The following is a 16,549-nucleotide window of genomic DNA, read 5'->3' as shown; positions in this document are numbered from 1 at the left end:
ATCATACAGTTCATTGATATTTGGTTTATTTATTAATTTTCAAATTTAATTAAAAATAAATTTATATTCATAATTTTACACGTATCTTGTTAATATTAAATTAAGGAAATATATATTAAACCATTAAACATAATGTTTAATCAATACAATGAAATATCTAATATATTATACACGTTTATTATTAATAAATATAATAATTAATGAACAATCTATTATATTGATGTTTATAAAGAAAAATTATTTGAAGGATAAATAATAAGTATTAGCTAATATAATAATGTTATATGTATGTAATATATTAGATAAATAATAACGTTTAAATGATTAAATGACTGTAAAAAAATATATACCTTTTTAAAATCGCGATTGCAAACAAAAATTTTTAATTTTGTACCTTATTCAATAAAATATAAAATGTTTATGTTAATAGTAAAACTGCTTTTAATAATAAAAATATCAAAATCAGATAAAATTATTTAATCAGTTTCCTTTTCATATATTATAAGGTTACAACACATTTTTTAAATGAAACGTAATACTTTCAATTATGTTAAAAGAAATATTCAAATTTTTCCTATTCCTATAATAATTTAAAAAAGTTGTTAATATATAATATTTTCTATATTTACAAATTTAATTTGCTTTTTTCTTAAATTTTTATTATTTTATTATCGACTCTTTATATATATCTTAATATTTTATATTAATTTAAATAATGACATTCTTTTAATTAATAAATCATAAAATTATTTAATTACACATGTCTTATTAATTAAAATTGGATTATATAGAAATAAATTATTTTGGGAAGGTTTTAAAATCATTTACCATTTACACTTGATTTAACCATTAATTAAAGAAAGTATCTTCAAATATATTAACATTATTGATTTTAGTATTTAGTGTCCTTTTATTTCCTAGCAATAAAAAAGTTATCATACAGCTATATTAATCTTATACAAATTATTTTTATTCAACTAAACGTCATAATGAATTAATAACTAAATTTAATTATAAAAATAGTGTAAAAATATTGCATTGACTAGTTTATCTTGATTTACCATTACATACAATTTGGATTATGTAATATTGTTATTCCGCCTTATTATAATTATATTTTTAAAAATCTATGATAAAAATATTTTTAAGTAATTTATAATGAAATTTTTAAATGGATTTAATTCTTTTTAAATCTAGAGTAATTAAACTTTATTTTAGGGTACAAAAAACAATTCAATTACCTTTTCAAAAATAAATAAGTTTCGATTCAAAATTTTTATAAATAATTCGTTATTTATAATATAATGTATAACAATATATTAACAATATAGATTTTTAAAATTCACGTTTAAAATATATCATTTAATTAGTAAAATATTATCACAATTAGTAGAATTAAATATAATGGATTACAGTTAAATCCAATTAATTTATTCATTTTCAGAAGCTTAAATAGCATTGAACACAATTAGTGTAATTCAAAATAGTAAATATTTTTCATATTTTAAAAATAACTTATAACTTCCATGCATCATCATTTCATTTACCATATAACATTAAATATTGAAGTTTATTTAAAATAAATTATCTAGAAAATAATTCTAATTAATTAATTTCAATTATATATATATATATATATATATATATATATATATATATATATATATATATATATATGTATTTATAATTTCATATCGCGATTATTTTTTAATTCTTTATATATATAAAGAAATTTTAAAGTATATAATAATGCAGTATTTTATAAAACATTATTACTTTTGTTCAAATTTTTTTTAATTATTAAAATTATTGCACATAAAATACATGTATAATTAAATTAACGTAAATTTATCTATATTTAGAAATACTGAAAAATGGATCTGTTTAAAATACATACATTTTTTGTCATTATTGCTAATAATCTGAACGTGGAGGATGAAATTCCATTTTACTGTCGGCTTGTTTGACTTTTGATTCATCGATTTTATTTTGCATTGTTTTTCTTACCATACCCATATTTATATTTTTCATCTATATCCTTTAATTTAATTACTATCAAAGACGGCAACAAGTTAAATTATATTCAAAAATTAATTCAGAAATAATTAGTAATATTCAAAAATTTTTGGTGAGTTTGGCATGTAAATTATACTACATGTGTGCCTATCTATAAGCGATAACTTTAATTTAAATAAAAAAATAGTTGTGTATATTATGTTAATTGTCACTACAAAACTATTGAGTGGCCGTAATATATTTCGCTTAACATGCTAACTTATAAAGGCTATTTATTGAGTAAGTTTATAAATTGATAAAATAAGTCCAACATAATGAAAATGTAATATATCGTATAAAAATTTATTGTAATAATAAAAAAAAGAACGGAAAATAATTACAATTTTTACACAGAAAAATTGTGATTGCTGCCAATCAGCATAAACTTTGCAAATATACCGCAACTGGCGCATTAACTACTGTGTGTGGTAATAAAAGGAACTAAACACAAAATAGATTACATAGATAGAAATCATAGCACCAGTCTAATTGAAAGGTAAAAAGTAGTAATCATTGTCATTATTTATTATCGTTTTGCTCAACTGAACTTAACACGTTTATACAGCAAAGTTGTAATTACATTTATGTTCTGCAGTCTCTACAGAGAACATCAAATGTTTTATAAATCGTCTGTGAGGACATTATAATTTTTATAATTGCACATGTGGTGGCGAACGACGAAGTCAACGACAAAAAATAAGGTGCAATCAACAGTATTAGTTTATTAGCAATATTAATTTTTTGTTGTTGTACTGTATAGTATAATTTGAGGTCAACATTCTTGCCCGAATATTATGTTTGTGCACCAGCAAGCAATTTGCAGGTATCCTTGTTTAAATTTATATCCGTATTTTTGCGATTGTTACTCTTAGCCTCTTCACTTTTCCAAAAAAAAAAAAAAAAAAAAAGCAAACTTACCTTACTTTATACTCAAAGAAAGACGGATATAAGAGACTTAAATGTCTGAGATGCCAAAATGTACCTAGAAATTAGTTCACTTCAAAACAATTTAATACAAGCAAGCAGATAATGCAGCCTTTGATTGAGTATAAAATTAAATTTTCCACTGCAACAACCCACTGCAGTTATGTATTTCGAAGATCCTGTACCAGAGCGCCCAATAACAAACATGTGAGTTTGTCAAGTTATAATTCATTGCTTTTCTTTATGAAATCTTATGTTATATGAATATCTTTGTATTGTATTTTGTAGAATTTTATCAATAAAATTTGCTCAATTTTTATTTAATTTGTAGGAACAAATCTGTGGAAAATCTTCTGATATCTAGTCATGATTTAATTACTAGCATTAACTCCTCATCTTTGGCTGGCCATAGTTTATCGTCTAACTTAACAAATGGAGCATATAATGAATCTATACAAGATGTATCATCTGGGGGAGAAAATGAACGTGGAAGTCCAATCCAATCTCCAAATTTATCTCCTAAACCAAGTCCACGATTTTCGAGTAAAAAAGATCATAAAGATAAATCACATAAGGATGAGAAAGATCATAGAGATCATTCCATAAAAAGTTGTTTAGACGCCACAAGTCATTCTCAAAAGGAAACAGTTATTTCAAGCAAATTGAATGACCATCAAATTCAGGTATTCTTTTTATATAACATTTTGATTACTTACAATTATTAAATCACAAAATTTGTTGGGTAAAGCTTTAAATTTTATATATTTATAAAAATATTTTGAAAATATACAGGATATCTCAATCAAATATTTTAATTAATCAGTATTTGTATTACATTAAATGTTAAGTATATTTTACAATATAGGATATAATTCAAAATAATCAAAGAAGTTCATATTTTTATTTTATTTTATAATGAAGAAATGTTGAAAGTTCAAAAATTAAAATCCATAATGTTAGTATTAGATCAAATAATTTTATTTAAAACAGGTACTCTATTAACTATTTTAACTATACATAAACTAAAAAATACAAATTAATTGATTAATTTTATTAAATATAGCACTAATTCTTAAAAATAGGTACTAAGTATTAAAATTTTATAAACTTTATATTAAAGAAAACAATTAGTATAAATTATATATAACTTATATGCTTTTGTTTTAAAATATAGTTTTTATTCAGTTTTTAAATTAATCTTACAGGACATTACAAATCGCTCTTCAGATTCTACAGAAGTTAGTAAACATACTGCTTCTGAAAGCAGAAAAGAAACAAGAGGAAGTGACCATCGTACTAAAAAAAAATCTTGGTATTCTAATATTCTTTATCCCACATATAAATCACGTTCTGACGATTTTAAAAGAATTTTTAAAGAGGTACCAGATGAAGAAAGACTTGTTGTTGGTTTGTTTCAAAGTTAAATGGATTTAAGTATATACTAATTTTTTAAATTATGTATATCATAATCAATATGATTTATTTCTAGATTATTCTTGTGCATTACAAAGAGAAATTATAGTTCATGGAAGACTGTATGTTTCTCAAAATTATGTATGTTTCCATGCTACTATATTTAAGTGGGAAACTCTTGTTTCCTTACGTTGGAAAGATGTAACATCAATTACTAAAGAAAAAACAGCCCTTGTTATTCCAAACGCTATATTGATTGCTACTGTTACTGATAAGTTTTTTTTAACGTCTTTTGGCTCAAGAGATAAAACATTTATGATGTTATTTAAAGTTTGGCAAAATGCTCTTATGGAACAGGTGAGCTTTTGTACATAACATTAAATTATATTTTATATAATATATAATAATACAACCATCTAAATACAAAATAATATATACATCTAAACATAAATTATTTAATAAATTACTTTTTTAACTTTATTATTTAATTATATTAAAAATAATTGCAACATAAAAGTATATATGCAATATTATATTATTTCCTTAGTTTTTTTATTTATATCAATATTCTAATGAATAAATTGAAGGAGTTATAGTCTATAAATTATAATAAGAAAAAATAAAACCTATTTGAAGAATTTCATTATATTTGTTTAAGTCAATGAGTATTACTGAGATGTGGCAGCTTGTTCATCATTGTTATGGTGAAGAATTAGGTTTAACATCAGATGATGAAGATTATATTACACGCCCATTGACTGTTCCTCATGAAGAAAAATTGTCTGCACGATTATCTTTAGATTCATTTTCTGAGGTGGCAAATAAATTTATAAAATTTTAGTTTCTACTTTAAATTATTAAATAAACTAATTTCATTTTTAAATTATAACTATAATTGTAGGGAGATGTTAAATCTGGAAATCCTCCAGCATCAGATGTTGTACAATTACCATTAACACAATCCTCTGCAATACATTCAGCTACTGGTAATAAAACGGAAGAATTAATAGATCCTACAGATGTAAGTGATTCAAGTGAAAGTGAAGAAGAAAAAAAACCGTGTGGTAATAATTAAATCATTATAAAATTGGTTATTAATAATTTTATATAGTACTAATGATTTTTTTACTTATTTTTCCTTCGATAATGTAATTATAATTTATAACAATTATAAACTATAAATAATTATTTGGTAGAAATAAATGTTAAAAATCATAACGAATTTTATTATTAACTACTTTAACTATTACAAATGATAAAAAAATAATTAAGATAAAATAAAATTATTTAAAATAAAAAAGTTAGGATATTATTTAAAATTAAAACCAGAATTTACTGTAATTATTGCTTTGATTACTATGATAATTTATACTAAGTAATTAGGTTAAATGATAATAAATATAATTTACTTTAAATAATAGATTCATGAAAATTAATTATATTTTATAGTTCGAATGGGCATAAGAACAAGTATTCCAGTATGCAGTGCTTCACATAGTGGACGACTATTGATAAAAGCTACTTTACCAATACACATAGATCAACTGTTTACACTTTTATTTACTAATTCTAAATTTTTTCTGGATTTTCATACTGCTCGGAAAACAACAGGTAATTATATTAATTTATTCACAATTTAGAGTATATTTATAAGTTAAACAAATTTATTATTTTTTTTAATACACACTATAAAATGTAAAAAGTGGATAGAATATTTTGAAAATATTTGTTTTCATTTAAAATTTATAACAAAATTAATTGATAAATAATTATTTTTACGAATTATTTATCAAAACTCATTACTCATCATCCATTATTTTTTAAAATTTATACTATATATTTACAATGTATACTTTATTTACTTATGATGTATACATTACTTTATATATAATTAATTATTATATGTAAAAATAGTTTTAAATAACCGTGTATTTTTTAAGATTTAATTCAACCAGCCTGGACACAAGATAATACAACATCAATAAAGATGAGAACAGTTTCTTTAACTGTTTCACTTACACAAGCAGTTGGCCCTAGATCTTCACAAGTTACAGAAACACAGGTTAAACATTAAAATGTTTAAAAAAATTTCTATTAAATATATATAAAGGGTTATTTTATCGTTATGTTTATTTTTTATTTCTATTTGTATATATTTTAGAGTTGAATAAAAAAAAACAAATTTTTAATAAATATTTTATTAAAATTTAATAGTTTATAAAAAAAAAAACTAAATAGTAATTAATTATTAATCGTTATAATATTCAATAAATTTTAGATAATGCTTCCATGCACTACACCTGGTCATCTTTACTGCATTGATGTAGAAACCACAAATGCTGGTATACCATATGCTGATTCATTCAGTGTTTTATCACATTATTGTATGACAAGCATTTCTGAAAATGAATCTAGTTTTGCCGTGTTTTCTCAAATCAGATACAAAAAAAATGTATGGGGGTTTGTTAAAAGTAAGTTTTACTTAAAATATATTTAACAGAAATAATATAAGATAATAATAAAAATAAATAAATTGTATTATACAGGTTTTATAGATAAAAATTGTTGGGCTGGTATGCAAGAATATTTTAATAGTCTGATTAAAGCGTTAGCTGTTGAATGCGAAGAAAGTAGCGTTGTAGCTGGTGGTTTAAAACGAAAAGCTAGACGACGACGACGTGTGACAGCTGCTGGAGTTACCATACAAACACATTCGCCAGATCACACAGCCTTTAATCATCAATCACCTGTCGTGGATCTACCTCACAGTCATACTATTAATGGTAATATTTATAAAAGTAAAATACAAAATATTTCACTCATAAGTTAAAATTGCATTAAATTTTTTAGAAATATTTTTATTATATTTATATTGTTCACAACATTTTTTAGCTCCAGATTTACGAGGCGATAATAGTACTATACTCAGTTGGGTTCTTCTTGTAGCTGTTCTTTGCTTAATGTTTATTAATGGTCTACTTTACTACAAATTATGGGGTTTAGAAGAAGCAGCTACTTATACAATAATGGATTTGCATGTTCTTAAGTAGGTTTTTTTAACATAATTAAATAAATTAAATTTTTTAAAAACATAATATATTGAAATATCGATCTAAAGTAAAAATGAAAGATTTTAATGACATATAATAAAATATTTATATTAGGATAAATAAAAATATTAAAATTTCGGTAATAGTTCAATAAGAATATCATTGTTTATATTAATAACAAAATCAATAGAAAGACTTCAAAATTGTCAACTATTGAACTTTTCCTTTCATTTGTGAATAGCAAACTTTTGTTATAATTATTAATATATTTATCTTTCTTCAAATTGTAATTATATCGTAATATTTGTCTAAAGTTTGTATTTATGAAAATATTTTAAAAATTTGTTGAAAACTATAAAACATACTTATATAATTAATATTATATAAAGACTTTTTTCAAGTATATTATTGATGTTTACAGTTAATATATTACTCGTTTAATACTAATTACTCATTTACAAATCTTCACAACTATGTAAATATGTTTGCAGTATAAAAAATAATTTTAATAATTAATAATTCTTTAGTGTTGCTAATTTTTTATTTTTCATAATAATAATATGTTTTTTATTCATTCATTTATTTGTTTATTGATTTATTTTGTTATTCATTCATTTATTTGTTTATTTATTTATTTTTTTATTTATTTATTTTTTTATTCATTTTTTATTCATTCAAATTTATTCATTCATCATAATAACCATAATAATCTGAACCTAGCTTAAATTTTTTGTAAATATATAGTAAAGTTTGTCTTGTTAATAATTGTTTACAAATTTTGCTACAATGTGGATTATTATACAAAATTCTTCATTTGTAACAAGCAATTAAGATTTTTATAAAGATTAAAAATTTTATATGAATAACTTGTGTTGTAATAAAAATAGTTTTACATTATTTGCAGGAATACACCTAAAACTGAAGAAGATTGGATAAATTTGCTTCAACAACAAGAGAGTCTACACAATATAGAAGTTAAAAAATGGCAAAGGGTATTACATACCGCTGCACAACTACTTAGACAGGTAATTAATTTATATGAAAAAATAAAAAAATCTATCTGAAAGTTTCAAATTATAATTTTCAAATAATCTTTTATCTTATGACTACAAAGACAGAGGAATCACTAACACAACTGCAAATGAGTATTCATCCAACAACAACTGAAAAAATGTTCTCAGTATTAAAACCAGGATTGAAAACTCTTAATCAACAAAATGAGCAACATCGTAACTCAGAACTATAAAAGATCTTTTATGAGCTTTAATGATATTGAATATTTTAAAAATTTGCAAAAGGCTATTTCCCATTATCATAATTATCAAAATTTTTATTCAATAAAATGTTTACATGCATTGTAAAAGCTTGTAAGAGCTTATAACAAATTAACTATTTGTAATTATGTTTCAAAAATTAAGAATCTTAGATACTATATTATTTTCATTTAAAAATTAGTCCAATACGTTTTAAAATTTGTTTTCAGACTTTTAAAAATTTATATATTTATATATAATTTTATAAAATAATTATTTATAAAATAATTTATGTGAATTGAAGTTCATAATTTTAATTTTAAAAAAGAAATATTTTTGTACTTTAAGTTTTTGTTTTCATGATTAAATAAATTTTTTGTTAGTTTACATATTTATAGTAAAGAATTTGTATGTGTATACATATATATATATATATATATATATATTGGATTTATCTCTTTGTTTTTAATGAAAATAACTTAAAAACAAATTTAAAAAATTGCTCAAAATGTTTGCATTAAAAGAATTAAAACATTTAGCGATTATTGCATATTATGCTATTATTAAAATTATGTGAATATTAAGTTATTAAAAACCTACCATTAAGCCGTTAAAGTTGCTGTGTTATGTATAATAGAAGTATTGTAGTATATTAAGCATGCGCATATGTTGCAAATCTCACAGTCTCGAATCATAGATAATTGATTTATATGAATACAGTGTAATTGTGAGTTCTTACTGGTAGCTCCAGTTTATAAATATTTTTTGAATTTTAATAAAATTTAAATTTTATTTGAACAATCGTGTTAAATTATTTATTTTTAAATATAATTTAAATGAAGTAATCACAAATTTTTATATAGTTTTAAGAATTTATTATTATATAAAATAAATACAAATTAATTATTTTGCATTTATTTGTCTTCAGGTTTATTAAATACAAGAGTATATCCACATTTGCCACAATAATGTCTATCTTCCATTGCAGCCATAAAAACTCCAGCTCCACATTGTTCTGAAGGACATTCTCGTCTTAAACGATGAATTTTACCATTTTCGTCAACCTACAATTTTAATAGATATATTTTATTTTATACAAATAAACATGATATAAATTAAATGTATTGTAAATAGATATATAATTATTATAAATATAATAGATATTATAAACCTTGTAAAACTTGAGAACTGCAAGCTTAACTTTCTTCTTCTTATGCTTAATTTTTTTTGGAGTAGAATAATTCTTCTTCTTGCGTTTCTTGGCGCCACCATACAAACGTAATTGTAGATCAAGTGAACATTCTTTCTGAATATTATAATCAGAAAGTATTTTTTCATTTTCTAATTGTCTACCAGCAAAGTATAATCTTTGCTCATACAAAGGGATTCCTTCAAAGAAACAAATTTTAATTGTAATTAATAATAAACTTTTGACAATTTTATACTTATAATAAATTAATATATTTTATAAATACATAAAAATAATCATTTCAAAGATATTCTTTGAATTATAACAATTAGTATACGTCAGTAAAATAAAAAATTATAGTATTTAAAAAACTAAATTATAATTATTTGTATCTTTTAAAGAATATGAAATAAATTAATTATCCAACCTTCTCTGTCTTGAATTACATTTTTGATATTCTCAACAGTCTCAGAAGATTCAGCTTCAAGAGTAATGGTTCTATTAGTTAAAGTTTTCACAAATAACTGCATGATGGAAATATACTATAAAATAAATTTTATATTATTAGTAAGATTGTAATTTTTTTATAATATAAGTAGTAAATAAAATACTATAAAGGATATATAATGAAACAAACAAATATATTTATTAACATTGTTTTATTAGAAAAATTTGACAAGAATTTTATGATTATAAAAATTTAGATTAGATCAGTAGTACAGCATTAATACACCCATCATTTTCAGGATTATTTGTTACTTGAGCATATTTTCCCCAAACAATTTTACCAGATTGTGTAACCAAACCTAATTCTGAAATATTCACTTCGATAATTGTACCTTTTGTAATTACCCCTAACGTAGTATACATTTGTGAATTAGGATTTCTCTTAACCCCTATAATTGGAAGACAAAAGGTAGCTTTTAGTTCTGGATGAGTTACATGACATTTTTTAAATCTCAATGCCATTGGCCTAATAAATCTTTCAAATTTTGGTGGTTTTCTTGTAAAATTTTCTCCTACAAATGTAACTTTTGTAACTATCCTCTTCCATGATTTTCGTTTAGACTTTCCACTCTTAAATACTTTAAATACTTCTAAGTCAGATTGCGCTTTCACTTTTGGTATAGGTACATCCCATTTACCAGCCTTCTCTTTTCTTTTTTGTTTTACCATATTAGATAAAACTTTAGCTCTTGATCTAATATTTCGATCTAGTAAGTAAACTGGTAATGCACCTTCAGGAACGAGTTGTTCACTCTTTTTAATATTTGTTTCCTCATATGCTTTAATTTTCTTTTTCATTTGTATCTTTTCATTATGACGTTCTTTATTAAAAAGTTTAGCTTTTATACCTCTAAGGTTTTTAGCTTTTTCGGAAAGTTTATGAGGTACTCTAGCTTCTCTCTTTCTTTTACGTTCTTCATAATCCAATCTTCGTCCATATAATTTCCGATGACGCTCAATATATTCATTCTGTGGCATTTTATTTTATTCTTAATAACCAAACTATTTTTGAATCTAAAAATGAATCAGAATGTCATAATTAAATTTTGACGATTAATATATTTTTATTACATTGTACACTATACAAATCACTTACCTTCTCTAAACTTTCAAAACTTAAAGTTTATAAATAAAAGTTGGGATTATGCATACCTTAGAAACAAGTTGATATAAATTGAGAAGAAACTTTTAGCATAGCAATTTTGAAGTTTCTGAGTATTAAATGGTTATAATTTTGGTTAAAAAAAATATTTATTGCTCGTTTTCGATTATAATCATAAATAGCTAATTTATGTCAGTTTGAAATTATATTTCGAAAGTTCGAGAAATATCTTGAATCGTGTACAATGTATTTGCTTTAAATTTGCAATGTTCAATGAAGTTTAAATGAACAAGAAAATAAAAATATATAACTCGGAAGACTTCAAAATGGCGTAAATACAAAATACCCATAAATAAATAACGAAGTAACATAAAACACTATAAAACTTCATTCGGTAGCACTTAACTGTAGGTTATAAGAATGTTTCAAGCAAAAAAACGTGCCATGTGCCAATATGAATTTTTAGAAAAACAATAATAGATAACAGTTAAATATAACTCTTAAAAATAAGAAATTTTCTGTAAACTTACAAATGAAACATTTATTTACAAGTCTAGTTTAAATGTATTATATTATTAAAATAAAGAAAATTATTATTAAACATACCTACTCATACACCATACGACACAGAAAGAAACTTACGACCAATAGTTTCCGGTTTGAAGATAAATCCTAATTTTCTATTGATTTACTTTATAAAGGTAAGCTAACGATCATTGGTGGAAAAAATTGCACCGGAAGATGAACAAGACAATGAAATTGTCCAAAAATATAGAAATATGCATTAAACATAAATAATTATAATTTATTTTTAATATTAATTTTTTATTATTCGACCATATATAAATATATTAAAAGAATTTTTATATAAAAGAATTGTAAAAAAATATTTATATAAAAAAAAAAAAAAAAATGTAAATTTAATATATAAACAATTAATCTTAGACATAAAATTTAAATACTTTTATGTTATTTATTTCTATAAAAGAAATATTGATGTATTAAAACATATTTATTTATTTGAAAGTGTTTATACGTTTATACGTTTTTAATTTATGTAAGTATTTCAGAGCAATTAATTGAGTTAAAATCATTTTAGTACAAATACATTTTGAAGATGATATTCATGATTATAATAGATCTACAACAATAATTTGATGCCGTTCTGATATATATATATATATTTATATATATTTCAAATAGACAAAAATTTATAGTAGTTAATGTATAATAATAACCGTACATAATATTTAATCTTATCGAATTACCAAAAATTTGTTTACAATAAGTTTATTCATTAAAGCTTTGAACTATAAACATTCTTTCTAAATACTTACTACACTAAATTTTATTATAGATTTATTAAAATTTTATATAAAATTTAAAATTAGACAAATATAACTGATATTTGTATGAAATTACAAGTTGATACAATAAGTTTTTTGAACATTTAGATACATCCTATAAAGATATTAATTCAATAATAATAATCCCTTTTTTCTTATAATACTTATAATAATATAACTTAATATTCAAGTTCCTAATTAAGTTCTCTACAGTTTTTACTTCTTATGTTGTTGAATGAATCTTAATCCTTCAACTTTATTAACGAAAATATTTTTATTTAGAACAATTCAAATATTTAAAATTTTATATCACTCATACCTTTGAAATAAGTTGATATAAATTAATAAAACACTTTTAAAAATGCAATTTTCAAGTTTCATAACATTACAAATTCTTTTATTCATTTTATAATATACATATTAGATTATAAAAATAATTGTACAAAATACATATTTATTGTATTTACAAAATTAAAACTAAATTATCTATTACAATGCAGTTTTGCTTATTACATAGAAGTATTATTTGATATAAAATTATATTTGAGATAAATTTTATTACTAAAATGTAGATAAATTTAAAAAAAATTAAAAACAATATATTAATAACTTTAGACACATAAAAAATATCTACGTAAACACTTAAATGAACAAAAGTAACAGTCAAACAGGATATTGTTTCCTGATATACCAGAAAATCTAATACTATTAGTAATTGTTGATAAATTCATTGGCATAAATTTTCTCATAAAACTATTGAAGCATGGTACACCACACATGCAATAATGTGCTTTATCTAAATATTGAATTAAAGTAAATGGAATTATACTTGCATCATAATATATCCTATAACAATTTATTTTTATGTTAATTTAATAAAAATTAAGTATAAGCACTTAAATATTTACAAACCTTGTTTTTATTACTACTTGTGCAGCAAGGTCAACAAGACAAGATATTTTAATATCACACACAGATATTGTATTATCATTATTAATTTGAAATGAATTTTCTGATATATCCAATTCATACAAACGTAAATTTGTCATACTTCCGGGTAAATTTGTTATATTATTCTTAGATATATTTAAATATTTAAGTTTTTTTAAATTACCTATGCCTTCTGGTAAACTAGAAATTAAATTATTATTAATATTTAATGAAAGTAAAGCATGTAACTTGCTAATTTCATCAGGAATTTTAGTTAACTGTAAAAATAATTAATATTAATATAATTAAAATTTTTTGTAATATTTCATAAATTAAATAAAAAATTATTTACTTTGTTACAGCTTAAATTTAATGAACGTAGAGTTTTTGTAATATTAGAACCATTCATCCATGACCATTTAGATATTGGACATTTTCCAAACTGATTATCTGATAAACTTAATTCTTGTAAGTTTGGAAGCATTCCTAATTCTTGAGGTAAATTTGTCAATTGATTTTGTGATAAATTTAAAATTTTTAAATTATGCAATTTAAGAATTTGACAATCAAAAGATTTTCTTTGAAGACCACAAAGATATAGTTGTTCAGTAATTTTTGGAAATCCTTTAAGTGTTGGATAATCTAAAACTTTGGATATGATAATTTTTGTTTTGGGAACAATATTTATAGATTTTTTATTATAGTCAGACAACGTCGAAAGTGGAGAAGTAAATTTTTTTAACAGAATAAGTTTTAATACGTGAAGAAAACTTTTTAATTGGATTGGATCACATTGTATGTTTATATCATGAGATGGTTCTATAATTCTAAATGATGCTTTTCCTTCATCAACAAATTTTGTAAAGATTTTTTTAATATTATTATTTATCTGGTAAAAGAAATTTATGGTTTAGATGTTTTTTTTTTAAATAACATATATAAATTACTAAAATTAAATCATACTTTGTACTTTACACCAATTTTATTTGATTTAGTTTGCAATATAAGATAAACTTCGTCATTTTCTTTTGATTGCTTTCCTATGATTAAACATGATTTTTGAGGTTTTCTTTGTCTAATATTTATTGCAAGTGATGATAACCTATTATAAACATCTACATTGCATATTAATTTCATTATTAAATTATTAAAAGTTACTTGTATTTAATGATAAAAAAATAATATTTTATGAATCTAATAAAACATCAAGTCCTTTTTTCATTATGTTATATTAGATGTTACATATTCTTTTTTTGATATTTAAAAATTAGCCGTTACACTACATGTGAAAACTGACTAACCTACAAGAAAACAAATACAATTCTAGTTGAATTCTTTTTTACATTTAAACAGAAAAAATTTTTTAATAACAAACATTTCTTGAGACCTATGTAAATTAATTATTTTTAAATATAGTTTTTCCATTCTCATAATATACTTAACTTACTTTGCTTTTCATTTTCATACTTATTTAATATGATTATGGTTTTAATATTATTATACACAATTTCAATTATTCATTTATATTTTTAGTATTACTTTGTTCACATAAAATTTATATTTATAAACAACAAAGAATTATAAATGAAATTATGAAATAAAAATGCATCCGATACACTTTCCACGATTTCCTATTTGTCCTTAACTTATCTTTTTCATTGTTTGATTACCAATAGTTACATTCCCTAAGCAAAAAGAATTTACAGGAAGCCATTCCCTCGTGAAGGAACGCTGGCAACTATACATCATGTCATCCAAACATTCCCCACAAACATTCATCGATATGTTCACTATTTATAAGGAGTAACCCTATGATTTAATTATTATTGTTTAAAGTTTATTTTAGGAGCAATTATAAATACACAAATTGAATGCCTAAAAATCGTCTACTTTTAATTTTAAGGTCGAAATTCTTGTTTCGATCAGAGCAATTCGCATATTAATACGTGTTTAGAATACTGTAACAGCATACCAAATTATTTCCTAAATAAATTAGTTTCTTTAAATTTAACTACAAATTGTATTCTATACAACAATATATTGAATATCAATTTAAATTGTATTTTGAGAGTATTAAATTTTGTGCTAGCTTTATTGAATATGTACATATTTAATTAAAAATTAATCTAATATATGATATTCATATATATTGGTATTAATGTGTTTTTATTACATTTTAAAAACAATATTATAAGCAATAACATTCGAAAAATTTAGACATAAATATTTTAATGTTTATCAGTTGTACAATATATTGGACAATTTTAATAAAATACAAATTTAATTGGTAAACAAAATCTTTTCCATATTTTTATAAAAATAATTCGAAAGTAATTTTATAATTCCAACTAATTTTTGAAATACAAAAATGTTTAGAATTAACTAAAAGACCACGAGATGTTAGTGAGGGAAATGTACGGACAAGTGGAAGGGATAGCGTATTAATTAAATATTTAACACATTCGTTTTTTGTGCTCTTTATTCCGTTGAATTTCCAAATACAAGAATGATTCTTATTGATGAAGACAATAATTGAATTCTTGGAGTTCATTGGCGGTTGACACTTGGCGTTAGCATGCACTTCATGCGGTGATAGGAGGTTGTAAGTTTCCGGATCCTTGTGACATAGTGCACTTGGTGGTAGATTACCCTAAGAAGTGAGAGGTTGTAAAGCTTTTACCACTTCTTCGAGTGCTACGTGCTGAATCTGCTACTGTTTGGTGCGCTTGGGGCACTAGCAGTTCTTGTTCAATTCTACAGTAGTGGGTCTGCAGTGTATG

General features: G+C 22.4%; 4 protein-coding genes across 5 annotated transcripts; 1 reads left to right on the top strand and 3 right to left on the bottom strand.

The window, feature by feature from the left end:
* The first annotated feature begins 2,948 nt into the window (after positions 1-2,948).
* Positions 2,949-8,737, top strand: LOC105364697 (GRAM domain-containing protein 1B). Its single transcript, XM_011502689.1, has 13 exons — positions 2,949-3,186; positions 3,311-3,662; positions 4,185-4,386; positions 4,469-4,749; positions 5,051-5,206; positions 5,294-5,456; positions 5,842-6,003; positions 6,333-6,454; positions 6,671-6,863; positions 6,939-7,175; positions 7,285-7,438; positions 8,347-8,467; positions 8,557-8,737. Exons 1-13 carry the CDS (start codon positions 3,143-3,145, stop codon positions 8,686-8,688), a joined length of 2,319 nt encoding a protein of 772 aa, XP_011500991.1. The 5' UTR covers positions 2,949-3,142; the 3' UTR covers positions 8,689-8,737.
* Positions 8,738-9,594: 857 nt separating this feature from the next.
* RpS27A (ribosomal protein S27A) lies at positions 9,595-12,137 on the bottom strand. The gene is made up of 4 exons (XM_011502688.1): positions 12,100-12,137; positions 10,312-10,426; positions 9,867-10,084; positions 9,595-9,759 (listed from the first exon to the last, which is right to left on the bottom strand). The coding sequence occupies exons 2-4, from the start codon at positions 10,412-10,414 to the stop codon at positions 9,610-9,612; spliced, it is 471 nt and encodes a 156-aa protein (XP_011500990.1). The 5' UTR covers positions 10,415-10,426; positions 12,100-12,137; the 3' UTR covers positions 9,595-9,609.
* Ip259 (NSA2 ribosome biogenesis factor-like IP259) lies at positions 10,563-12,019 on the bottom strand. 2 transcript variants are annotated; one of them, XM_011502686.1, is made up of 2 exons: positions 11,900-12,019; positions 10,563-11,405 (listed from the first exon to the last, which is right to left on the bottom strand). In XM_011502686.1, exon 2 carries the CDS (start codon positions 11,367-11,369, stop codon positions 10,590-10,592), a length of 780 nt encoding a protein of 259 aa, XP_011500988.1. In that variant the 5' UTR covers positions 11,370-11,405; positions 11,900-12,019; the 3' UTR covers positions 10,563-10,589. The 2 variants fall into 2 exon arrangements, with proteins under 2 accessions (XP_011500988.1, XP_011500987.1); XM_011502685.1 differs by lacking the exon at positions 11,900-12,019 and adding an exon at positions 11,544-11,836.
* A 1,284-nt stretch (positions 12,138-13,421) lies between the features above and the next one.
* On the bottom strand, positions 13,422-14,951 carry Lrr47 (Leucine-rich repeat 47). The gene is made up of 4 exons (XM_011502684.1): positions 14,733-14,951; positions 14,122-14,658; positions 13,752-14,047; positions 13,422-13,685 (listed from the first exon to the last, which is right to left on the bottom strand). The coding sequence occupies exons 1-4, from the start codon at positions 14,904-14,906 to the stop codon at positions 13,451-13,453; spliced, it is 1,242 nt and encodes a 413-aa protein (XP_011500986.1). The 5' UTR covers positions 14,907-14,951; the 3' UTR covers positions 13,422-13,450.
* Between the last annotated feature and the right edge of the window lie 1,598 nt (positions 14,952-16,549).

Source organism: Ceratosolen solmsi, unplaced genomic scaffold (genome assembly GCF_000503995.2).
Source record: "Ceratosolen solmsi marchali unplaced genomic scaffold, CerSol_1.0 scaffold15, whole genome shotgun sequence".
In the NCBI taxonomy this organism is placed as follows: domain Eukaryota; kingdom Metazoa; phylum Arthropoda; class Insecta; order Hymenoptera; family Agaonidae; genus Ceratosolen; species Ceratosolen solmsi.
This window is presented reverse-complemented; position numbering and strand designations above follow the sequence as displayed.

Excerpts from the sequence above, each read along its gene's own strand:
- LOC105364697 (XM_011502689.1), top strand. The coding sequence starts at position 3,143 with ATGTATTTCGAAGATCCTGTACCAGAGCGCCCAATAACAAACAT. Across the intron at positions 5,207-5,293 it reads CTTTAGATTCATTTTCTGAG|GGAGATGTTAAATCTGGAAA; the intron begins GTGGCAAATAAA and ends CTATAATTGTAG. Across the intron at positions 6,455-6,670 it reads CACAAGTTACAGAAACACAG|ATAATGCTTCCATGCACTAC; the intron begins GTTAAACATTAA and ends AATAAATTTTAG.
- RpS27A (XM_011502688.1), bottom strand. The coding sequence starts at position 10,414 with ATGCAGTTATTTGTGAAAACTTTAACTAATAGAACCATTACTCTTGAA. Across the intron at positions 10,085-10,311 it reads TGTAATTCAAGACAGAGAAG|GAATCCCTTTGTATGAGCAA; the intron begins GTTGGATAATTA and ends GTTTCTTTGAAG. Across the intron at positions 9,760-9,866 it reads CAGTTCTCAAGTTTTACAAG|GTTGACGAAAATGGTAAAAT; the intron begins GTTTATAATATC and ends TTAAAATTGTAG.
- Ip259 (XM_011502686.1), bottom strand. The coding sequence starts at position 11,369 with ATGCCACAGAATGAATATATTGAGCGTCATCGGAAATTATATGGACGA.
- Lrr47 (XM_011502684.1), bottom strand. The coding sequence starts at position 14,906 with ATGAAATTAATATGCAATGTAGATGTTTATAATAGGTTATCATCACTT. Across the intron at positions 14,048-14,121 it reads TAAATTTAAGCTGTAACAAA|TTAACTAAAATTCCTGATGA; the intron begins GTAAATAATTTT and ends TTATTTTTACAG. Across the intron at positions 13,686-13,751 it reads CAAGTAGTAATAAAAACAAG|GATATATTATGATGCAAGTA; the intron begins GTTTGTAAATAT and ends AAATTGTTATAG.